The sequence below is a fragment of the Pongo abelii genome, chromosome 10 (genome assembly GCF_028885655.2).
Source record: "Pongo abelii isolate AG06213 chromosome 10, NHGRI_mPonAbe1-v2.0_pri, whole genome shotgun sequence".
Lineage (NCBI taxonomy): Eukaryota > Metazoa > Chordata > Mammalia > Primates > Hominidae > Pongo > Pongo abelii.
The window spans coordinates 102,441,243-102,467,816 of NC_071995.2; the positions used below are offsets into that span (position 1 = coordinate 102,441,243).

Below are 26,574 nucleotides of genomic sequence, written 5' to 3' on the forward strand. Positions count from 1 at the left end.
AAAAACTGGAATATGTTAAATGTAGCAACAACTTTAAAATATAAGTTAAAAGTAAGTCTGTTGGGAATGGTACAATCTGGAGGTCAACTGAGCCATTTCAAAAGCCTTAAAATGAATGAACAACGTTCACCTGGCAATTTCACTTACAAAGATTTTTCCTAAGAAAATGAGACATGTGCACAAAAATGTAGTAATTATATTTAATATACATGTTACTTACAAAATACGTGAAAAGTTTTTTGTTTTATTTTAACTTTTAGGTTCAGGGGTACATGTGCAGGTTTGTTATATAGGTAAATTCACGTCATGGGGGTTTGTTGTAGATATTTCATCACCCAGGTACTAAGCCCTAGTACCCTACCCATTAGTTATTTTTCCTGATCCTCTCCCTTCTCCAACCCTCCACCCTCCACCCTCCAGTAGACCCCAGAGTCTATTGTTCACCTCTATGTGTCCATGAGTTCCCATCATTTAGCTTCCACTTGTGAGAACATGCAGTATTTGGCTTCCTGTTCCTGCGTTAGTTTGCTAAGGATAATGGCCTCCAGCTCCATCCATGTTCCCGCAAAAGATGTGATCTTGCTGGAAAGATTATTTGTAATTGTCCATACTAAAACAGATTCATTACCCGCCCCCCAAAAAAAAATGTGTTGAGGGACTCCAACTATCCCTTATACCTTAAGAAAGGCCACACAGCATGGTGGCCAAGAGCACAGACTCTGGACCCAGGCTGCCTGGGTCTGAATTCTAGCCCAGGCAATTATTTGCTATGTGACCTTGGGCAAGTTACTTAACACCTCCGGCACTAATAATAGTACCTACTTCATATAGTTATTTTGAGGATTAAATGAGTTAACTCAAACAAAACCCTTATAACAGTGCCTGTCCCACAGCAAGACTCAATATTTGCTAGTCGCTATTAGTAATATTATTACCATCATCACCACCACCTCCTCTCTATCCTGAAACACCATTAAAGTGACAGTAGAAACAGTCAAAGGAAATGAGAGCAAAGACATCAATAGACAAGACATTTCCACAAGACACTGGAAGACAAACACTGGATGCAAAGAAGGTATCTTGACTTAACCCTGATAACAGAGGCCTGCAAGGGTACACCCACGACAAGAACTGATTCCCCACCACAAGCTGCAGAAAGGCTCAGCACAAGGAGGCACCAGGAGGCTACTGGAGGATATACTCAAGCTAAATGAGGGAGTAAAGCCACAGAGAGGAAGAGAAGGGAATTTGAAACAGGGAAAGTAGCAAAGGGAAGTCCCAAGACAAGCAACCAAACCAGATCAGACCAGGAGGGGAGAGTCCATTTTTTTTTTAAAAAGTGACAGATTATTGAAAACATTTGAATTATTGGAAAATAAATACATGCCTAAAATTTGTAATGGACCATTTGGAAAAAATCAGAGATACCTACACAGAAAACTAGGCAAACAAAAACTGAGATTATTGTTAAAATCTAAGAAAAACAAAATACTGTACAAGAAAGAAAATAATCGCACTGCACTACCTGGCTTAAGAGTGAACCAGCTGGGTGCGGTGGCTCACGCCTATAATCCCGGCACTTTGGGAGGCTGAGACAGGCAGATCACCTGAAATCAGGAGTTCAAGACCAGCCTGGCCAACATGGTGAAACCCTGTCTCTTCTAAAAATACAAAACTAGCCGGGCGTGGTGGCACATGCCTGTAATTCCAGCTCTTTGGGAGGCTAAGGCAGGAGAATCACTTGAACCTGGGAGGCAGAAGTTGCAGTGAGCCGAGATCTCGCCACTGCACTCCAGCCTGGGCAACAAGAGGGAGACTCCATCTCAATAACAAAAAAAAAAAAAAAAGTGAACCAGACAAGACCTCCTGAGTCATAATGTAAACAGTGACCAGTACAACCACCAAAAACTGAGATCTGAATGAGATGAGAGGAATGAGACTGGAGAAGTGGGAGGAGGTGCCAGAAAGCTAAGTCCTTATCTACCACAGCAGGGACAATGTCCAGAATTAATAAATTAGGAAATAGAAGAATGAGCACATTACTTAAAAAATCTAAAGACTTTAAAGGTTTTAGGGGCAGAGGGGAGCACAGCAGATTGCTGTTGACCCCTGTGACATCTTTAATCCTGTTTGACTGTGTGACTCTATCCATGTTTCACTTTGATTTTAAAAATAAACAAGCATTAATTTTAACAGTTTGTGAGAGAAGAATGTAAGCTAAGACATACATACTTTTAAGTATAAGCTGTGCACCTAGATACAAATCACACTCCTAAATCCCCTCCCAAATTGGAGAATAAAAAAAAGGCCAAGTCCTCCATTTTAAAAGTTACAAAGACGGCCGGGCGTGGTGACTCATGCCTGTAATCCCAGCACTTTGGAAGGCTGAGGCAGGCAGATCACTTGGGGTCAGGAGTTCAAGACCAGCCTGGCTAATATGGTGAAACCTTGTCTCTACTAAAAATATAAAAATTAGCCAGGCATGGTGGCATGTGCCTGTAGTCCCAGCTAATCAGGAGGCTGAGGCAGGAGAATCACTTGAACCTGGGAGGCAGACGCTGCAGTGAGCCTAGATTGTGCCATTGCACTCCAGCCTGGGCATCACAGCGAGACTCTATCTCAAAAAAAAAAAAAAAAAAAAGTCTCAATATCCAAACCACCCAAATACCATGGTGGGAAGGAGAACCCTATTCCCTCACCCCCAAAGCCCTCCTGCTCCAAGTCTCCTCATCAGGACCCTCCCTCAGCTTGCCAGCCAGCATCTCCGGAAAACTAGTCCTCCCTCCAGTCCTCCAGACTGCTCCCGACCTCTGAGCACATTTCTATCATCACCTCTGTCACTCTGAACTGCAGTGAAGTTCACTTACATGACTTCCCACCCACACTCTGAGCTCCTTGAGGACATCAGTGCACACCAAGCCCTTAGCACCTGGCATGGTAGCAGGCCTCAACAAATGCTCTTGAGTAAGTGAGTGAATGAATGAATCATATTCACACTTCAGCCCTCTTCATCATTAAACAGTCAGAGGGTCCTGAAACCCAAAGCACCTGGTTACTTCACGTAAATTAAATCTATCTCCTCTTACTCTTACCTGTAGACAGTTCCCAGCTGGATATAATGAAAAGCATCAATCTTCATTAATACTGCCTTTAAAAACATAAACATATGCACATGTAAATAATGTATAACTATTTGCATGTTACATGAGCCATCCAGGTGTCATCATAAATCCTATCAACATTAGGCTGCCCTAACAAGGAAGCACACTGTATGTTCCTGAAAGGGATGCTTGTTAATTAATGTGCTGTACAGCTCTTTAAAGAAATGGCCTATCTGCAAAAGACAGGGGAAAAAAATAGATATGGCAACTGGTTCCTCCTCAAAACATCAAAATGACTACTAGAAATAAACAGTACCTCCTAAATAGCTAAATGCATTTATGCTTTTCTAATACAGTCTCTTCCAGAAGATTCTATCCAAAGATATGTGAATAAATTTGGTTCTGCAGTCCCAAATAACATAATTTAAAACTAATTTGCCCGTTCAGTAAAGAAAAGTACCAAGAGTACATTTCATTTCCAAACATCATTAAACCACAGAAAAACAGGAGAAGTAAACCTACCCGCTGTACATCATAATGAAGTCCACGAATTGCAAAATTTGGGTCGTACTCATACTTCCTGATTTCTGCTGGATACTAAGAAAGAAGAAAGGAACTGGTTTTAGCCAACAATGTGCTAAGTGCAGGATCCTGTCCAGATCTGGCCCTTGTACAAAGGCTAAGGTAGTTGATACACCAGTGGGAAGTTAGGGTCAGAAGGGGCAGACCACTGCTTGTCCCTCCGCTTCCAGTCCAAGCGCCTCCCAGCAAGCACCCTGGCCAGAGCCTTCCATCCTGCCCTGCACACTGTCCATCTGCCCAAGCACAGGCTGGGCCTCATTCCCTCCCCTGCCAACTTCTCTCAACTCTCTCCTCTCTTTCCCTCCCCTACCTGTGTCCCTAGACTCCCAGATCCCTAAGACCCCAGGAACACATCAGCTTCAATCTCCACCCATCACTCCCTCCTTTTATCTTCAAGGCTGCTGCAGAGAGGCTGGAATGTTCCCCCTAATACTGGAAGCACAGCTTTACTCAAACTCATTGTCAACCATCCATTCAACTCATATGTGAGCAACTTGATGTGGCAGGCCCCTGGACGGCCCCATTACCAGGTTTCACGGAGAGCCTTAAGGTGAAAACTTCTCAGAGTGGAGCCTCTCCATAGAGCTTTCATTGCCTTTCTCATCTGGATAGCTGGCCACTGCCCACCCTCCAGCTGGGCAACCCCACGGCTGTCAGACACAGCATTCCCCACACTAGGCCTAGGGAGGCCCTTCCTTGGCACATGGATTACGGTTACTATCCAGCACTCTGTCTCAGAACAGTTGTGAAGGCAGCAGATATGATTTGGCTCTATGTCCCCAGCCAAGTCTCATTTTGAATTACAGTTCCCATAATTCCCACGTGTTGTGGGAGGAACCTGGTGAGAGACAATTGAATGATGGGGGTGGTTTCCCCCGTACTCACGAGATCTGATGGTTTTATAAGAGGAAACCCCTTCACTTGGTTCTCATTCTCTCTCTTGCCTGCTGCCAATGTAAGATGTGCCTTTCACCTTCTGTCATGATTGTGAGGCCTCCCCAGCCACATGGAACTGTGAGTCCATTAAACCTCTTTTTCTTCATAAATTACCCGGCCTTGGGTATGTCTTTATCAGCAGCTTGAAAACGAACTAATACAGCAGCCCAGCTCCCCTGGTATTTCCTATTATCAAGCCATTCCTCACACTATGCAAAATTGCGGGCTCCTCCTTATCTACTGCACCAGGTATCCAAGACCTTACTTCTCTCTCCCTAAATCTCAGAATTAGGACACAAGCTACCCTGGGGATGACACTGATCTGTGGGCGCCATTTCTGCTGCTACTACATGGCAGGCCCTACCATCCCCATTTTATTCAGAGGGACATCAGAGGTTCTGAATGAAACAAGCTAGGGTATGGTGGGCAGATGATCAGGCTGCACCTTTTCCCCTGCTCTCCCCACTGCCCCTCTGCCCTCGGTGCACAGACCTGCAGGACAGAACGTCTAGTCCTGAGTCTAGAGAGGCGACATCACTAGGACCTTCCAACTGTGATGCAAGTTGCTTAAGTTAAAACCCAGACAACTATTAAGATGCCCAGGAAACCTCCTTCCATGGCTGAGCTGCTAATATTTCATGGCCAGTGTTCCATTTGTACAAAAACATTTCCTGGGACCAGCAGGCTGACCCACATGTGGCAATTTTTCAAGTCAAGCTGCACGAAGCACTAACTCAAATGTCACATTTGGGATCATTTATCCACCATCCGCCATGTGTGCCAAGAAATCACCAAACTGACATTTCCATTCATGGGCGTTTCCAAGAATTGAGAACCCTGTGTATGGTCCTGCATTTTTGCAGACATACTTGACAAGCTGACACAGAACCCAACGCCTGGCACCCTGGATCTGCTTACTGAATGGGGGCCAAGGGACTTCAGCAGTTCTGCAATCTCCTGTTAAACTCATGACATGGATGATAAGAGGGCAGACAGGAAAGAAATATTTTAATATGTCACTGAGAGCAGTGCCTTCACTGAGCATATGCTATGTGCCACACACTAGACACTTTCTATGACTTTCTTTATCTTTATCCCTCACTACACCAGCATGAAGGAAGCAGGCATCTCAAGCCTATTTTACTATTGAATAATCTGAAGATCAGGGGCAAGGAATTTGCCCAAGGTCACACAGCTAGATAGTGGTTGAGCCAGTATTTGAACCCAGGTCTGTGTCACACCCAAGTCCACCCCTAACCACCACATAATCAATTCTGAACCAACTCTGAGCCACCATATACTGGACACTCATCACCTCCCTGTGACAGCAGCACCTGCCACCTCAGAGGGGCTCGACAAGTTTGCTGAAAGCATCTGCAGTTATGCGTGGAGCACCAACTACTTTAGTTGATTGCTGGCACTTAAATAAGACAGCATTTACTGCTGAAAAGTCTGGTGGTTCTTTCTTTGAATGAGGCTTATCTGGGCTCCCCAGCAGGACATGCCCTCCACACACTCACATTCCCCTTGCCTCTCACTCTCAATGTTATTCTTGGGGAGCCACTCCTGAGAAATACACAACGTTTATTTGGTCCCAAGACCATAGTGAGTGACTATATGAGTCCGTTCTCACGCTGCTGATAAACACATACCTGAAACTGGGTAATTTACAAAGGAAAGAGATTTAATGGACTCAGTGTTCCACATGGCTGGGGAGACCTCACAATCATGGAGGAAAGTTACATCTTACACGGCAGCAGGCAAGAGAGCTTGTGCAGGAGAACTCACCTTTATAACACCATTAGATTTCTTGAGACTTTTTCACTGTTGCAAGAACAGCACAGGAAAAACCCACCCCCATGATTCAATTGCCTCCCACCAGGTCCCTCCCACGACACGTGGGGATTATGGGGGCTACAATTCAAGATGAGATTTGGGTGGGGACACAGCCAAACCATATCAATGACCTTGAAAACTGACAGATGCAGCTGGAAAAGCCCCAACAGGACAATGTCATAATGAAGAATATAGGTTCTGGGACTGAGAGACCAGGCGTCAAATCCTGGTCCTGCCATGTGCTAGCTGGGTGACCCTGGGCAAGGTCGTCTGTCCCTCTGAGCCTTGGTTTTCTCATCTACAAAGTAAAGATAACAAGAATCCTATCCTTTTGGAATTGTAAAGGATTCAGCCCAAAAATGTGTGTGGCAAGTCAGGGCAGTGCCTGGCACATGGCAAGTGCTCAACAAAATTAAGTGGCTTTGCTGGATTGGGAACTGGCGGCCTGGGGTTTTAGGTCCACCCTACTAGCCCCTGCTACTCTCCCATATGACTTTAGGTAAGTCTTCTCCAAGGCCTCTTCTAGTCGAACCATTTTGACTAGAGAAATTTCTATGCTCTACTCCTGCCCTTAAATTGTAATCTCCCCATACAACCAGCCTAGTCAAAAACATCCTCGTGATTGGCCCATTTCCAATACACACACACACACACACACACACACACACACAAACATAGCATCAGTAGAACATCTGTTAACAGTGACATCCAGCCCAGGAACCAGAGCCACTCACAGCAGCCAGTTGGTTACAGTCCTCTCTAACAGTCTCAGCTAGATTTTCAGGACTTTTCATAGTTTAGAAATTTTTCACCACCCAAGGGGGAAAAAATAAAAAGACTCACCCAAGGCGAGATATTATGGAGATAACTGGTATCCCTAAAAGCAGTCAGAAATATAAAAGATAAAAGCCCTTGACTTGGGGTTTTTATTAAAATTCTAATTTAGGCCCAGTCTGGTTTCCTTTAGTACCTTGACTTTGTTCTAATCCCACTTAAAATCTGGGCAAACTCCTGTGTGCTGATAAAGAGCAAAGTGTCCCCCTGAAAATGCTACAGAAACATCCCTACAGCTTCAAGCAAAGTTAATACCAAAATGCAGCAGAGAACCCAGGACTTCTCCATGTGTGCCTAATTCCTACAGTCCTGGGTAATTACAGCTCTCAGATACAGCTAGTAACCTCTACATTACAACACTGCTGTGGGTTCCTGAGGTCCAGAGGCCTATAAACATACCTGTTTTCCAGAGGTCCCAGTTTAATATTTAAAGTAGCCTAAATTACGAGTCTAAATAGAGGCAACGCAGAAGGGCACAAAAACTAAGCTCTCTGAAATTCACACAAAACACGACGCTAGAGTAAAATGACCTCATCAGAACGCTGGCCCCACGTGAAGCACAACTCTCTCACTTACCTGCGGAACTCATGGATGCAGACGTCAAGTGTTTACTGAGTACCTACTTAATGCCAGGGCCTGGGAATACAGCAGCAAACAACACTGACAAAGATGTCTGCCCCTGCAAAGTTCCCATTCTACCTGGGGAGGCAGACCATAGAAAATACACACACGGAATATAACGCCTCAGAGTGTATGTTCTAAAAGAAAATGCAATACAAGCATTCACAGATCTGGGGGGTGTAAAAAAAGCAAGGCAGGAGCAAGCCTCATCTGGGGGAAGAAAGAGTGCTCCAAGGCAGAAGTAGGAAAGGGTTTGGAGGTTCAAGGAGCAGGAGAGCAGGAGGGGAGGAGGGAAGGCAGCTGGAGGAGGCTGGGGGGCCCTCACTATGATGGGATGAAAACCACACTTCACCTCTGTGGTCTTCCTCCCCCAAACCCATAACCCAGGCTAATCATAAGGAAAACGCACACAGCACCTAACTGGCACGCTTCAAAACCGTCAACGTCATTTAAAAAAGCAAGGGAAGTCAGAGAAGCTGTCAAAGCCAAGAGGCGCCTGAGAGACATGACAACTAACTGTAATGTGGTGTCCTGCAGGGGATCCTGGAGCAGGAAATGGACATTCGGTAAAAACTAAAAATATCTGAAGGAAGTATGGATTTTAGTGAATAATAATGTATCAAGATTGGTTATTTAGTTGTAACAAATGTACCTTAGTCAAGTGTTAACATTGGAGGAAACTGGGCATTGGGTGTATACATACAGGAACTCAGTATTTGCAACTTTTCCGTAAGCCTAAAACTATACTAAAAGTTTATTTAAAGGAAAAAGAGAGCATAGCATTTGCTGAGAGATCAGACGTGGACATGGAGTGCAAGGGTTCACAGCCGATGCTTTGGATATGAACAATCAGGTGATCAACGGTGCCAACTAATGAGAAGAAATGCTGACTAAGGTGTGAAGCTGGGAGATGAAATCAAGAGCTCTTCTACCCCTCCCTTTCTATTCCTTGGTGGACAAATAAAATCAAAATATAGACAGTTATTACTCAATTTTTTTAAAAAAATTTCCATTTTTAAAAAATTTCTTATTTTTTAAAAAGGGTAATTATGAAGGAGCTGGAACCTTTTATGTTTGCTTTTTGGAAAGATGCTAAGTTGCAAATTTACTGTTCTATGACTGTGCATCTCAAAAGCAGATGTCTTTCCATTTCTACAACTACACAAAGTGCATCGGTCTTGGCTGCAAAAATGGTCCTGAATTCAGTGCAACTTCGAAGAATTATTTTGTTTAATCAGAAGAGAAAAATTTGCATAAGCATAATTGACTCTACTAATATGCCTGATATAATTCGTATTATAACTTTAGTTTTATCAAAGCAACAAACAGACATAATGAGAATGAAATTTCAATGATCTTAAATCTAGACGCTTTTCAAATAACAGTGATTGCAGCTTTTATTTTATCCATCTATTCCATCTCTCTTCCCCTCAAATTTCATAAACTTTTTATGTTCATAAATTTTTTATTTTCATGAATATTTTATTTGCATCTGAACAAAAAAAACCATAAGATGGAAAGATGTTAGTAACCCCATAAGAGAGGCAACATGGAGTCGAGGAGAGAATAGAGTCCTTTGGAAACAGACAGACCTGAGTTCAAATCCTGGTTCTGTCTCCTACTGGCCTGTGGCCTTGATCTAGTAGCTTAATTTTTTGAACCTCAGTTTCCTCAGCTGTAAACAGAGATAACATGTGTGTGCAGGGTTGTTGTGCAGATTAGAAATAATAGTATTAGTATTAATAAATAGCTAACATTTATTAAGTGTTTTCTACGTGCCATCTACTTTACATTTATTAATTCATTTACCACAGTGTCTGTGAGGAAAGCACTGTTACTATGCCCATTTTACAGGGGAGAAAACTGAGGTCCAGAGAAATTGAGTGAGTCAATCAAGATTATGTAGGAAGTAAGTGATAAAGGCAGAATTTGAACCCCAGCAGTGAGGCCTTAGAACCTGTGCTTTCAGCACCTAGTGGACAATCAATGAACACTGCCACTGAGATCATGGCTTGCTTTTTATAAACGACATCAAAGTCACAGAAAACACTGCAGCTGACATGGGACTGAAATGCCAGCACCAATGCAACACCCCTTTGGATCCACCTTTTAGGGGGTGGTGAACAGATGGCATGGGGTGGCAGGCAGGAAACAACCAAGGTCAGAACCACCACGTTCTTAGTGGGCTTTCATCTCATGATCCAGGCAAAGGACCCCAGTTTAGATAGAAGAGAGTAGTCCCTTGAACAAACGAGACCTGCCGCTGGATGCCAAGTGCCTAGGTGGTTTTACATCTAGTAAAGTGGCCATAGCTAAAGAAAGCAGGCTGCTGGCTTAGTGGCAGAAGGGAAGCTTCTTTTTGGCAAATGCCATGACTGCATTTTGGATATGGACAAAATGAGTTGCTTAAATCCACTGATAACCAAAAACTGAGCAGGATCAGAAAATATGCTGAATCAAACGGTTAGGATCCAAAACTAAGGAGAACTTTGGCTGCATTAATAAAATATGGCATCCAGAACCAGGGAGGTGATGGTCTTCTATTCCACTCTAGCCAGACCCCACCTGGGGTAACATCTTCAAGGCCTCACATTTGAGAGAAACAAACCAGAGCACACACAAAGGAAGATGACTAGGACGATGAAAAGAAAAGAGGACAAATGAGAACGGTTAAAAGAACTAGGAACGATCAACTTGGGAAAAGTCTTAGAGGGCGTAATGGCTGGTCTATACAACACTAGCCCATTATACGTCTGGTACTCGAATAGTTAAATATAAAATAGTAGTTTGCATAATTTGGGTTTAGAAGTTACTCATAGCCACCCTCAGCCCTCCTTTGCTGCCAACTCCTTCAAGATTTGGCTGAAATATCACCTTCTTCTTTGCTTCCCCGATTCCCTCAGACAGAGAAAGTTGTTCTAACCATCACAGTCAGACACATTCAATGTCTAAGGAGACCTCCACTAGGAGGCTGCATAACTGATCTGCCCACGTGACCGATGACCCCACTGGGCTGTTGGTTCTCCACAGGCAATGCCTGTCTCCTACTCATCTTTATCTTCCCAGCTTGTATTGCAGGGCTTGGCACAAGGAGGCTTAAGAAACATGTGAAGCAATAAATCAAAGAAGAAAAGAGGTCAATGGTGAGAGCTGTATGAAGGCAGAATTGTTCAACCCATGGAAGAACTTCCCAAAAATCAGAACCACCTCCTATGGCAACGTGCACCTGTCTGAGATGGAGAGCTGAGCTGTACTTCCCGGGAGGGGTCTCAAAGGGTACGGGCCCACAAGACTTCTGAGGACACTTCTTATCCTGCTTCCTGAAATGTGTACTCAAATCAGACTACAGAAAAAAATGATAGGGTTGCATATTTTCTTTTTTTCCTTCCTCATTAAAAACTCTCAACAATACTACGTATCAGAAGAAAGACATTCAAATATGCCGTACTCTTAGCAATTCAAATTGGTGTTGAAGGTAAAACATCTCCTTCAACAGGCAGGCTGCCAATTCATCAAGCTCCAGGAGACACCGTGTCATTCTGTGAAAGACGAGAGTGTAAATATCTACAGCCAAATCTTCACTAATGCGCATCTTGGGAAGGTCTTTTGCCAAAAGATATCTAAAGATTTTTTTTAAAAAAACTATCATCTTCCAGATAAGAGTTATTTGGAAGGGAACAAAATCTACTTATTCATTCATCAACGGTTTATTAAATGACTTCTCTGTGGCAGACTTGGGGTCATGTCAGCTCAAGGCTGTTCTAAGGGGAAAAGGGGAGGGAGAAGCCTGAAATTTCCCTGTGATCTTACCCGGTGTTCATTGATGAGAAGGTCCCGTGCAGCATTAAATATCAGCGTATGGAGGTGCTTTGAATAAAACACCAAGGTGTAATCATAATCGAAGCCATAGATTTCAATGTCTGACAGGCTCATTTCATTGTTTGAGAAAATGGCATCTGGATTCAACAAGTTGCTCATAATGGAAGGAACCAATTCTGGAAATAAAGAAAAAAAAATACATTATACTACATAATAAATAAAGGTTAGTATGATTTCTAACGAAAAAAATGAGTAAACTAGACTACAAAAGAGATTTGCTTCACCTTGAAAACATGCTGGTGAAGGAAGCCAGCCACAAAAGACCACATGTTACATGATCCTATTCATATGAAATGTCCAGAAATGACAAATCCATAGGCACAGAAAGGAGATTCATGGTTTCCTAGGACCGCTCACTGCTAATGGGCAGAGAATTTCTTTTTGTGGTGATGAAAATTTTCTAAAATTGATGGTGGTGATGGTTTTGGGGGACTGAGATGAGGTCTTGCTCTGTTAACCAGACTGGAGTGCAGTGGCACAATCACAGCTCACTGCAGCCTCAATCTCTAGGGCTCAAGCAATCCTCCCAACTCAGCTTCCTGAGTTGCTGGGACTACAGGCACACACCATCACACCCTACTAATTTTTGTACTTTTTGTAGAGACAGGGTCTCCCTGTGTTGCCAAGGCTGGTCTCAAACTCCTGGGCTCAAGGAACCCACCCACCTCAGCCTCCCAAAGTACTGGGATTACAGGCGTGTGCCTCTGTACCTGGCCAATGGTGATGGTTGAACACCTCTTGTGAACGTACTAAAAACCACTGAATGGGAGACTTTAAAAGGGTGAATTGTATGTTATATAAATTATTCCTCAATAAAAGAACATTTGCTACCAGAAAAGAACATTTGCTTCAACATCACAAAAAGGATTTGTTTAAAAAATACATGTTGCAGATTTTAGAAAGTAAAAGTATAGTTAACAAAATCTAAATATCATACATCATCTCACCACCCAGAAAAAAACTACTGACATTTTATGTATTTGCTGCCAACATTTTTCTATGTATATATTTTACATAGCTAACCTCACACTATATATACAGGTTTGCATTGAGCTCACTAAATTTAATATTCAATCATGATCCTATACTTTTTGAGAATAAACTATTACATGAGACTTTGATATATATTGGTGTGCCATAATCAACCTACTACAGGCTGAGCATCCCTTATCCAAAACGTTTGGGAACAGAACCATTTTGGATATAGGATTTTTTCATATTCTGGAATACCTGCATTATACCTACCGATCGTGGCTCCCTAATCAAAAAGTCTGAAATTCAAAATGCTCCAATAAGCGACTGGAGCATCATGTCAGCAGGCAAAAGTTTGAGATTTTGGAGCATTGTGGATTTTAGATTTTCAGATCAGGGATGTTCAACCTGTACTCTATGTTACACATTTAAGTTTTTTCCTATTTAATAAAAATAACACTGCAATGAGCACCTTCATGTGTTAATCTTCGCCTTTCAGATGATTTCCTTCAGATGGGTTTGTAAACGTGTGACTACCTTCTACCATCAGGGTCCACTGGATGTTAGGTTTGGGTTTCTTTTTGAGCAGTTCTAACTATTTGTAAGGACTGCTACTTCATGATTTCTATTTTTTTCTTGGAAGCCTTTCAAAAATTCATTCTACTTTACAATTTCCATGAGTCCACTGGACCCTTTTAAAAAATCTAAGATGCAATAGGGGATGTTGGTGATGTTATTTTTCCAGTATGCTGAAATGCTTTATTATTAGAATTATTTCATCATTACCTCTCAATTATTGCCACCTATGATTTTTTAAAAGACTAAATTAAGAAAGCAGGAGAATAAGAAATCACTTAAGATAGTGCAGTAGTGAAATAAGTCATCACTATGACATCATCCTTCAGTTCTCACGGCACTGCGCAAAGAACTGCATCAGTTTCAAGAAGGTATAAAAGAAGTCTGAAGATACCATCTTTGCAGTCTTTTCTTTTTTTCTTTTTTTTTTTTTTTTTTGCTTTCATGGAACACTGTTGAGAAATCAGTTTTTCATTTTCCATCCATAACAGCAAAAAGAAAAAAAAAAAGAAAGCTAACAAGGCAAGACATCTCACAGTTATCAGATGTGCCAGGAGGTGAATGCAGAGAGAAACAGCAGTTCTCTAGGCCTAATGATGATGGAGAAACTGATCATAAGGGTGACGTCTCAGATGACGAGGCCTCCATGACCACATCCTAGATGAAATTCAGGATCAAAGACTGAGCAACATATTTCAAAAGACAAAAAAATGTGATATTCTCACCAGATTAATCATTTAACAGGATGAACACAATCATCCAATTTTTTATGACAAAAACACAGACTATCCTATTTTGCTAAAATTATATATGAGAGGTTTTTTTTCACCTTTTATGATGTTTATGCACCAAAATTTTCTTGAAATAGCTCACAGGCAGACAAATGCTGAAGGCAGGTGACTTTTTGGAGATAGGTACATGTACATAAAACCTGAACTGTCCATATTTTACTACTTTTCACATTACTAAGGACAACCACCTGACTCTATTATAACAGCTAATATTTATTAAGCACTTACCGTGACCACATGCTATCAAGAAGACTTTACATTCTCTCATTTGATCCTTCCCACAACCTTAGGAAGCAAATACTACTTTATCCCCATTTCACAAATGAAGACACTAGAGATGCATGGAAATTACTTAATTTGCTAAGGATACACCAGCACCAAATGGCAGGGCTGGGATTTGAACCTGGGAAGTTTGGCTCCAGAATCTATGTTCTTAACTCCCTTTCAGGTACATTTTTTCCTAAAATAAAATAAAGTCAATCTATCATTTCTGAGCTTCCCCTTTCCTTCCTGTTCACTTCTTTCTGACTATGAATGGCACATAGTGTACTCATTCACTCTAAAGAGCCACCTGAAACGTTCAAGAAGCATTCCTCTTGCATAGTAACAGCTCCAATCAGGGCACTGAGGCCCCAGTCAGGGACCAACCCAGCCACAGTGAGGTATTCTGAGCATTTCACAAGGCTCCTTAACAGCTTTGAGATCTGAATCCCTTTCAAAACCTAAAAGAAGCTATGGAATCCTCTCCATGCATGTGCAGATTTTGCAGAAAATTTCATGGGATTCATCCCCTAAAGCCTATTCATGGCTCCCAATTAAGATCCCACATTGCACCTAGTTTATTAAAACTAAGCCTTTATATCCCTACATAGAATTTCCAGGTCATTATGAAGGCACATGTATGAACCAATAAATTCACTCACACTGACAATCTAGATGTGACTGAGCCTATTGAAAACCCAAATAGTCGATTCACTAACAATTCCATTTCTTTATTCGTTTTTCTTTCATCAAAATCAATGAGACAACAACTATGGCTTTTTTTTGTTTAAGATGAAGTCTCGCTCTGTCACCCAGGCTGGAGTGAAGTGGTACAATGTCGGCTCACTGCAACCTCCACCTCCCAGGTTCAAGCAATTCTCCTGCCTCTGCCTCCCAAGTAGCTGAGATTACAGGTGTGCACCACCATGCCTGGCTAATTTTTGTATTTTTAGTAGAGACACGGTTTCACCATGTTGGCCAGGCTAGTCTCAAACTCCTGACCTCAGGTGATCCGCCTGCCTCCACCTCCCAAAGTGTTGGGGCTACAGGTGTGAGCCACCGCACCCGGCCACAACAACCATGGCTTACATTTTTCTTTTGCCAATAAGACATATCTGTTACAGACATTTAAGAAACTTAGAGGCAGGTAGTTCACAAGAACTGGTCCTAGGGAAGAGGAGAAGCTGGCAGACCTAAGCTCTTTGATATCTAATACCGAAGATCCTCTGGCCTTATATAAATCAATGGGCCATTGCTGATGATATTTTCTGAATATGACCACATGGCATCGTCCATATGATGCAAGTGAAGTGGGATCACTTACAGAGTGACCAAAAGCTCCACTTTCACAAATGACCTTTCCAAAGGAGGTTCAAACAGCCTGCTTAATTAGAAGTTTATATTTAGAAATGGTGTTGGCAAGAAAGTCTCCCTCCCTTCCTGCTACCTCAGAAGACTATGTGAAGCCCTCAAGGAAAAACTACTATGATAGAAAATCGTGACTGGTCAGCACATCTCCAAAAGCTGCATGGGAATTCCCCTGTGGGAGTGAAAGCCTGAGACACGTACATCACATGACACCATCAGCTGAAAGCCTGGATGCTTAAAGTGTCATCCTCGAACACGAGGAGCAGCATCTTAAAGGGATCTTGGCACCCCGTGCAAACTTTAGGAAGAAAAGTTAAGAACAAACATGAATAATTACAAAGCAAAAGAAAAGAACGCCAACCACTCACAAAAACAGAAACAGTCTGGCTAAACTTCAGACTCTAAAGTATAAACCGAATGTCTCTTGACTAGTCACTTACGCACTTTCTCAAAGGAGAAACAAGAGTGGGTACCAATTTAGAAAGTGAATTCCTTTGTACATAATGGATGATGACAGCAAGACTATACAATCAGTACAAAGAAATGGAGAGACAGCTCTGTTGCTGTGGCCAAAGCTTGAGCAAAACTCAGTTCCAATGCAGGCCACTCTGAGCTGGGAGCTGTGCACCCTCCAGCACAGCTGGAGTGTGGCAAGCTGGGAGGCCCCTGGCACTTTCAGTTTTCAGCAGCTTCCAGCTTTTCATCTGCTTATCCCACAGAGCACTGGGAAATATGGTGAACAACCTATAGGAAAAACTGGTAAGCTTTCTGTTTTGGTTCTGGTTTTTTGTGTTTTTTATTGTGGCAAAATATACATTACATAAAGTTTACCATGTTAACCACTGCTAAGAGTGCAATTCAGTGGCATTAAGAACATTCATCTTGTGCAACCATCGCCACCATCCAGCTCCAGAATTCTTTTCTTCTTGCAAAACTGAAACTCTGTACCCATTAAACAACTCCCCATTCACCCCAGCTTTCCCGGCAACTACCGCTCCACTTTCTGTCTCTATGAATCTGACTATTCTAGGAACCTCATAGAAGTGGAGTCATACAGTCTTTGTCTTTTTGCATAATGACCTCAGGTTTCATCCCTGGTGTAGCATATGTCAGCCTCTCCTTCCTCTTTAAGGCTGCACGGTCCATTGTAGATATAAACCACCTTTTGTTTATCCATTTGTCAATCAACAGGCTGTTGGGTTGCTTCTACCTTCTGGCTGTTATGAATAATGCTACTACACGAACATACAAATATCTGTTCAAATCCTCATTTTCAATCTTTTTGGGTGCATACCTAGAAGGGGAATTCCTGAATCATATGGTAATCCCCTTTTTCATTGTTTTAGGAACTGCCCTACTGTTTTCCATAGTGGCTGCTCCATTTTGTTTTGCTTTTTTAAGGCCATCACAGAAAAACACCATTTCTTGTCTAAATTTTATCATTACTATTGACAGGGAGAGAATATGAAAGAAGGCAGAACCTCATTCTGGTACAGAAGTCAGACACTTTCCACTTATTCAAGGAAACATTTTTAAGCTGTGTAAAGATGTGAGCTTGGAAAGCACAATTTTTGCCAAGTACTTTGTCTTCTTTAATGCTCAGAAATGCTAAATGACTCTCCCTTAGTACAGGCCTAGAGCTTGGCAGAGCTGTCACAGAGCAGTGTGTGGAGACAACACCAAGCAGAAATTCATGGCCTGATTGATGTCAATGAATATTTATTTTAATGTTTTAAAAAATATGATGTGCCTGTCACTCAGGCCTTAGGCACACAGTACTGGAGAGCTCTAAAAGTTTACCAAATGCATTACTTGCTCTCATCACTATCCCAGGAACCAGTCAGATAAAGACAGGAGGGTGCGAAGGATGGATCTGACAAACCGAGGTCCCAAAGGTTGCCTGTGGTAAGCGATGGGTGTGGGCACTGGGTGTCTGGGCCCCTCCAGTGTGGCTGTGCCATCTCATACTTGCTCCCATCCAGTTGGCTCCATTTTCCAGACACATGGAGAGGATCATAATCCTCCCTCCACTCCTCACCCCTGACTCTGGCCAGCTCTGGTTGCAACAGATCACAGGCAGAAGAGACATGCATCACTTCTAGAGCTGGGCACACTCCCTTCTCCTACCGTGCCTATCATGGAGATATGATACAGACACTACAAGATGAAGTGGAGGCTGGAAGGCTAAGCCACCATGTGGAGCTGACTGCCCTGCAGAGTTGTGGGGGTCCCCCAGTAGACTCTGCATGAGTGAGAAATAGGCTTTGTTATAGCTGTCTGTAATAAGCCACTGGGATTTTGGTGTTGCTTGTCACTGCAGCATAACCTAGCCTAACCTGACTGATAAACCTTCAATATCATGATTTTGTTGGGAAACCTCTCTTCCCCAACATTCAAACTGTATGGTCTCATTGGGTTCCATTCCTGACTCCAGAAGGAGGGCATGTAACCCAGGCCTGGCCTAACAGAGCACCTGAATTCCCTTAAGAATGCTGACTAGTTTGAGGCAGACATAGGATCCCCTCCAGCTAACCATCACACTTTCTCTACAGCCAAAGTGAACCAATAAATCCAATCAGGTCAATTTCTGGATTTGTAAGGGAATTTCAGGGAAGAGGCACTCTTTTCTTCCAAAGGTAGATTTAAGAGAACATAAATCTGGAGATGTGAGGGGCCACTGCTAGGAACCTGGAAAAGATGTCAAAGGGAAAGAGTTAAGTTTTCTATTGCTTACATCCAAAGGAATTCTAAAAAAGTTTATTTTAAGAAAATTCAGCCACTCAAACTTCTGATGATAAATTTTTAACTTTTTAACCTGGTATCAAAGGCACTCCCAATGTATACTTTAATCCATTTCTCCAATCTTAAATTCTCCTTCCCATGCCCTACCTTGAACAAGATGGGTCACCCACTGCTCTGTATTCTCCAACATATGCTGCCGCTGAATACTGACCAGAGTTACATCTGCCTGGAATATTCTCTCTCTGTCTAATGTCTATGCATAAACACTGATCAGCTATGTGAAAAGAATGTCAAGTAAGACTTTCCTTCAAATTATGCTATAAAACAAACACCATGTGAGTCAGAGTTTAAAAATTTTAAACATTAAAAAGGTAGAAAAAGAAACATGTGAGTCAGAGTTTAAAAAATTTGTGAACATTAAAAACAAGAATATATACCATTTATTTCATCTCTGAATAAAACGTAACTTTACAAATGTTAAAAAAAAAAGCAACAGAATAAATCATGAAGAAAACTATTGACAGATTTGCAACATAAGATTTTTTAACACCTGTGTATCTAAAAATATGAAAACAACAATTTGGGGAAAGAGGTGAGTATATTAGACCAAAAAATTGAAAAGACAAACAGCAATGGTCTAGTATTCTTAATATTTTAAAAATCCACTAAAAGGAAATTAAATAGCTGGTAAACTAAATGTTCAACCACTCGAATTACCAAAAAAAGCAAATTAAAACAAGTAAACACAGTTAACAGTAGGTGTCTCAACAGGTGCAATTGCAAATGTCTCTACTGTCTTTATTTCATTTACATGGTTTTCTATAATAAGCATGTGTTATTTGGCTAAGAAATGAAGTAAGAAGTCATGTTCCTCTCGTCAGATTGCAGCAGTGTTTCTGCTGCTAGTGGTAGTGCTATCTGTGTGCGTTGTTTTGGGGGTGTTCTATTCTTGTTTTGTCTGTAATAACGGAACCTGGTGCCAGGACCTGGGCAGCTTCACTCCTTGCTGTTTAAGAATATAAATCAGAACATGCTTTCTAGAAAACAGCTTGGCAATATGTATCAAGAGTCTGTTAAAAATATTCATACCCTTTGACCCAGTAATTCCCTTTCTAGGAATCTATGCTAAGGAAATAGAGATGTAGGTAAAGATTTATATGCAAAGATTTTGTTGCATTGATATTAATAAAGCAAAAACTGGGGAAAACATGCTCCATTTGGAGGCCCAAATGTACATCTCAGATATTTGAACTCAGAAACCCAACTATGTTAGCAAGAATATGATCAGAGAACGTGAGATACACTTGAAAATCCTTAAAAGTTCAATTGTATTGATAAAGCAAATCACAATCCCAGAGACACTAAGATGGCATTTTTCTTTAGTTATGATTTTTCTTTTTGGTATATGTCCTAGATTTCGAGCTGTTTTTCTAGAAAAAAAGAATATACAGATCAGGAGTCCCTGAAGAAGAAATGGAAGAGGTGAAAAATTTCCCAGAGAATTTTAGAAGTTAAAAAAAAAAACAGAGAAAAAGCCTCCATTCTTCGCTACCCTCCATGTACCAAGAGGCTTTCTGTGAATCTCCCCAGTGCTCAGTCAACCAAAAAGCTAATCTAGTGGATAATAATTATGTGCATTTACTATATACCAGGCACTAAAAAGTACACGACCTCACTTAATGCGAGACACTATTACACCCATTTCACAGAAGAAAATGAAGATAAAATTAACAGCTCGAGGTCACATTTTAAATATCTATTTCTATGTTCCTAAATCAACAAAAAAGAGCATTTTTTTTGTTTGTTTTCTGGGTTTTTTTTTTATTTGCTTTTCCCTAATTGGACCAAATCTCAACTTCTGTTTATATTTCATAATATTCATATACTTCAAGTATACTCACAGATATTCCAAATACTTTAAGGTTTCATATTTATTTAACATGGCTTCAAATTCTCCTTTAAAAGTTCACGTGTAGATTGAAAACATCAAGGTTTCAAAATTTCTTTTAAAAGTATACCTATGGATTGGAAATGTGAAAATAAGCATAGGCAGTTTTCGTTTCTACACTGAGGCAGTATTTACCCTTTCCATTATCTCCACTACAGGTGAACTCAAGGTGCTGTACCAAATTTTAAACTTTTAAACTTCACATCCGTAACTGCCAGTGAAAATGACAAGAAAAAGACACCCTAATTCAGGTGATTTATCTCTTAGTAACTTTCACCAAGTTCCAACTTCCTTCTGTCCAGTCAGGCTAGGCACAGGGCAGTAAAGTCAGTTCTGCTATTAATGGTTGAAACATGTGAATCTCTTCTGATATGCTAGGGAACAAGTTGATCATAATGCAATTTCACATTTGTTTATGTTTTGGTATGTTACACTTAGTGCCAACAAATGTTATTTGATATAGTTGTGTCCACTTAATATCCTTTCTGCTAATAATGCATTACAATAAAGGAAACAGTTGAAGAGAAAGTGTGACTTTGAAGGCCAAGGTTGAGATGACAATTCTTAAGAGTGTGTAACTGTTAGACCTTAAAGAGATTTAAATTTTTACCCAGAAACTGTTTTCTCCAGTATCTCTAATAACCACTCTGTTTTAAGTCATTTTTACTTCTGCAATAGTCCAATGGCAGATGTTGAGACAAAACAAAATGCCCAAGGTATCCTTTCCACAGTGAAAGTGAACACAGATAGGGTTACCTGCCCAGCATGCTCCAATCCTTATATAAGAAGTGACTCTTCTCCAGTTTCTTCTGGGACCTGCCCCTCCAGTCACAGCTGCTGGTCCAGGGCAGAACACCTGACTCACGCTGGGCCACTCCTGAGGTGGGTACCAGATTCAAGCCAGGCTAAACTGGAGTCCTTCTCTTATTTCTGTATTTTCACTTTATAGTTTTAGTGAGGTGCAATATAATAAATTGCACATAAAGTATACAGTTTGATGGGGTTTGACATATGCTGCAGAGACATCTGTGATGCCATCAACACAATAAAGGCAATGAGCATCTAACACCCCCTAGCCTTTCCTCACATTCCCTTAAATTCCAGCCCACCCTCCCTCCACCCCTGCCCAGCCCCAGGCCACTACTCATTTTCTTTTGGTAAGATTCCTTTGCATTTGCTAGAATTTTACATCAATGAGATCATACAACCTGTAGTATCCTTGTAAATTGGTTTTCTCGTTTACTAGATCCATAGGAAATCCTTTTCAATAAGCACTTACCATACCTACAATGTGCCAGACAGTGCACAGGGCGCCACATGGGGATTATAAATACAGAGCAGTATCACAGGCAGTGGGGAAGACCAACAAACATCACACTGATGCAAGACAGAGGAACTTGGCATGGGGCTGGGCATGCCCCCCCGGGAAGAGGCAATTCAAGAGTCAGTTTTACTGTGTCTGATAATCTAAGAAGAAACATTTATTTTTCCATTAGTTTATATATTTTGCATCGTCTCCAAGGAGAAGCAATCCATGACAAATACAATTACTCATCTGACTAATTAATAATGCACACATTTACACTACTCCCACCAAAAGTTAAAATTATACCTCTTATTACCCTGTAAGTAATATCCGTATTTTGACTACTCCACAGAAATCCATCACACTTCCTGAAATTACAAAAATAAAACTACATACAACTACATTTGAAAAAAAATTAAATATAGTAATGGTTTAATGACAACCTAATCTTTAAAAAAAAATCTTTAAAAAATCAACAGAACTGATCAAAAAGAAAAGTACATTCAGCTTCAGGGGAAAAAGTCCTTAGAAAAAGAAAATTGTGCACGGCACAGTGGCTCACACTTGTAATCCCAACGCTTTGGGAGGCCAAGGCAGAAGGATGGCTTGAAGCCAGGAGTTCAAGACCAGCCTGCAGAGCAAATCAAAACTCTGTCTCTACAAAAAAATTTTAAAAGTGGCCAGGCACAGGTAGCTAATTGGAAGGCTGAGATAGAAGGATCCCTTGAGCCCAGGAGTTCAAGGCTGCAGTGAGCTTGACTGTGCCACTGCACTGTAGCCTGGAAAACAGAGCAAGACCCTATCGAAGAGAAGAGAGCCATGTCGAATGATCAAAAAATAGGCAAACTCAAAAATTTTTCATTAGAATATACAGGAAGTAGAAAAGAAATATATATGCCTATATAAATGCCATCCACATGCTGTGCACCTGGTTCTTCTCATTCATCACCTCAATTAATGTCCCAAGAACTCCATGAAGTGAATACTACAATCCCTCATATGCAGATGGGGAAAATAAGGCTAAGCAGCAGCTGGCCCAAAGTCACACAGCCATTAAACATTACAAGGCAGGTCAAATGTTTGGCACAGTACTTGGCTCAAAGTAGGTGCTTCATAAGTGTCAGTCCCTTCTTTTTTCTATTCATTCATTCAGCAAATAATTTTTCCTAGATCAGTAGTTACCAGCATAATCTGGGAAACCTCCCCAACCTCCTCTCCAGGGAATCTTTGAGGTCAAAACTATTCTCATAGTAAGATGTGGCAGACAGAATAATGGCTCTCCAAAGATGTCCATGTCCTAATCCCTAGAACCTGTGAATATGTTACCTTACATGGCAAGGGAGAATTAAGGTTGCAGATGGATTAAGATTGGTATCAGCTGACTTTCAAATAAAGTTACTAGCCTGGATTATCCCGGTAGACCCAATGTAATCACAAGGGTCCTTAAGTGTGGAAAAGGAGGGCAGAAGATTCAGTGTGAGAGGGATGTGATTTGAGAAAGACTCAGAAAGCCATTGCTGGCTTTGAAAATGCAAGGGACTACAAACAATGTGGGGAGCCTCTAGAAACTGAAAAGCTTAAGAAAACTGTCTCCTCCAGAACCTCCAGAAAGAAATGCAGTTCTGTAACACCTTGATTTTACCCCAGTGAGATCTATTTCAGACTTTTAACTTCCAGAACTACGAAGACAATATATTGTACTGTTGTCAATCACTAATTTGTGGTAATTTGTTACAGAAGCAATGAAAATTAAATACACAGACAATCTGCCTTTTTCACTCTCACTTCTTTTGCCAAAGGATACTGCAATAGACAGAATCAGATTTGAGAATCTGTCTATTAATCCAGACACCACAGAACTTTGCACAAATATAAAACCATGACATTCTTCTAAATATCTTTTATTTTGGATAATAGTCATTTTTCATAAAAAGCATGCGATTTATGTTGACAGGTAACAGACTGGTATTTTAAATGAATCAATAAATACATATGCCCGGGCGCAGTGGCTCATGCCTGTAATCCCAGCACTTTGGGAGGCCAAGGTAGGTGGATCACCTGAGGTCAGGAGTTCGAGACCAGCCTGGCCAACATGGTGAAACCCTGTCTCTACTATAAATACAAAAAATTAGCTGGGCGTGGTAGAACACACCTGTAATCCCACCTACTCGGGAAGCTGAAGCAGCAGAATTGCTTGAACCCAGGAGATGGAGGTTACAGTGAGCTGTGATCATGCCATTGCACTTCAGCCTGGGAGTCAGAGTCAGAATTTTAAATAAATTCAGCCTGGGAATTTATTTAAAAAATAAATTAATTAAATGAATCAATAAATACATACCTTAAAATTTTCTGGGTTTTAATTTCTAATACAATCACTATCAATATAAGGGCAGAATACATTCTTTAAAAGTCTACTTGAGACTAATCTATAAACCGAACCTCTAGGATCTTTAATAATTTAAAGTGTATAAAAGAGTACTGAGGGCAAAACGTTTGAAAGGTCTGCTACCTTAGCTAAGGATTAATATTCACTAGTAGTGTTTCTCAAGTAGATTTTTCTGCTCGAATGAGAACAAAATATTACAATCTACGCAGAGTTGCATCTCTAAATACAAATTAAAATTATATTCAGGTTTATACATCATGATCTTATCAATTAACTTAGCATGAAACAGTTCCTCAAAACCCTAGTAAAGTGAAAGAGTTACTCAAATTAAGGACCAATCCTTTAAAGTATAAAAATTTCCTATAAAACCCAGCTTGATCAATCAGCTAGCCTCTCTTTCTCTCTGCACTCTCCTAGATATAACATGTAGTATTTGACTTTTAAAAAATAGTAGAATTCTATCATTGTCTTCTAAGTACTTATTTGCAAAGAAGATTTTTTTTTTAAAGCTTTTGTTTTCCTTCTCTAAAATTACATCATGTCAATACAAGAAGGACAAAGTCAGGATTTGGCTGAGCACAAACTGAACACGAATTCACTTTTAAAGTTAACAGAAGTACAGTGTTTGTTCACCAAGGAAGAGCCAGTTGCCTCCCTCCACCATGAACCAGTCAGACCACACATGGTCGGGAACAAATGGTTCACTTTCAAAGGGATATTGACAAACTAGAGTGAAAGCAAAGTTGAGCTTCCAAAATGATCAAATCAAAGGCGAGTTGCAGTGATGATGGATGATCACCACCTTCATATTTAAGCAACTATCATATGGAAGGGGAATCAAAAGTACTCTCTGTGACTCAGCCATCCAAAATAAAATGGGCAGCCTTGTGATCACACAACAAGCTCAAACAGATGCCAGATGGCCACTAATAAAGTCTATGGAAAAAGGGATTCCTTCTTCCAGCAGAGGACTGAACTCTATGACCTCCAGAGGCCCCTCCACTGGCCAGAGTCTTAGGTTCTCCTATTTTAGGCATTTCTTTCCTATCTGAAAATGCGAAAATTATGATGTGGCATGTTTCTCCCTTAAATCTTTTTACTACTTTCTTGTACGACCACAGGATCAACATCATATGCCTAAACTATGGGGAAGACTTTTAAAGAATGTATCCTGCTATTTCTAAGACATAAAGAAAGGTCAAGATAATACAAAGAACACCCACATCCCTACCATTCAAGTGGGATACAAAATCCCTTCCACCCTCACCTGCAGGCTCCTCCTGCCTCTGACATTACCACTACCCAGATTTCGGTGTTTACCACTCTCTTGATTTTTTTTTTTTTTTTTTTTTTTTTTGAGATGGAGTCTCACTCTGTTGCCCAGGCTGGAGTGCAGTGGCGTGATCTCAGCTCACTGCAACACTCCGCCACACAGGTTCAAGTGATCCTCCTGCCTCGGCCTCCCGAGTAGCTGGGATTACAGGTATGCACCACCAGGCCCGGTTAATTTTTGTATTTTTAGTAGAGACAGGGTTTCACCATGTTGGCCAGGCTGGTCTTGAACTCCTGGCCTCAAGTGATCTGCCCACTTTGGCCTCCCAAAGTGCTGGGATTACAAGCATGAGCCACTGCACCTGGCCTCTCCTGCATTTCTCTAGACTTTTACCACATACATGTGTGTCCCTACAAGTAATCTATAGTATTTTTATGTGTTTTAAAACCTTTTGTAATTGGTATATGTCTGCAACTTGCTTTTTCCTTTTTACTCAAAATTATTCTTGTGAGAGTCACCCATGTAGGTATATTTCTGTAGTTCTAGTTCAGCAGACAATACATGTTTTCTATAAAGGGCCAGTTAGTAAATATTTGGGGCTCTGCATACAGTCTCTGTTGCAACTGCTCAACTCTGACATCCTAGCACAAAAGGAGAACCAGAAACAAATGGGTGTGGCTATGTTCCAATAAAACTTAATATACAAAAAGAGACATCAGGCTACAACTGGCCCATGAACTGTGGTTTGCAACCTTTCTTATAGTATGTATTTCCCCTTAATACCATTTCAATATTTGTCTGATATTAATAACTTGCTTGTTTTCTTTGGTTACCAGTTACCCAAGATATCTTTTCCCATTCTATTAATCTCAACCTTTCTACATCTTTGTTTTGGGGTACATCTCTTATAAACAGCATCCAGCTGGACTGTTTCTTGTATCTGATCTGACAATCTGTCTTTTAATCTGAGTTTATCATGATTATTAATATATTTGGAAATATTTCCCCCATCACATTCTATGCTATTTCTTGCTTTTTCTGTGTCTTTTACCTTTTCTCCTACCCACCTTTGGATTTATTTTAACACTGTCAATATTTGTTTAGACTTATTCACATCTCTACCAATTTCTTTTTTCTCCATTTTCACTTCCATCTAAGACCT

At 40.9% G+C, this 26,574-nt stretch overlaps 1 protein-coding gene across 1 annotated transcript in view; it reads right to left on the reverse strand.

Moving 5' to 3' along the window:
* The window catches only part of NT5DC3 (5'-nucleotidase domain containing 3), a 68,937-nt gene that overhangs the window by 30,918 nt on the left and 11,445 nt on the right, over window positions 1-26,574 (reverse strand). The window contains exons 2-4 of the mRNA XM_009248165.4: window positions 11,721-11,905; window positions 3,624-3,698; window positions 3,093-3,148 (exon numbers count right to left, since the gene is read on the reverse strand). Of these exons, the coding sequence (XP_009246440.1) occupies window positions 3,093-3,148; window positions 3,624-3,698; window positions 11,721-11,905 (316 nt within the window). The remainder of the gene's footprint in view (window positions 1-3,092; window positions 3,149-3,623; window positions 3,699-11,720; window positions 11,906-26,574) is intronic.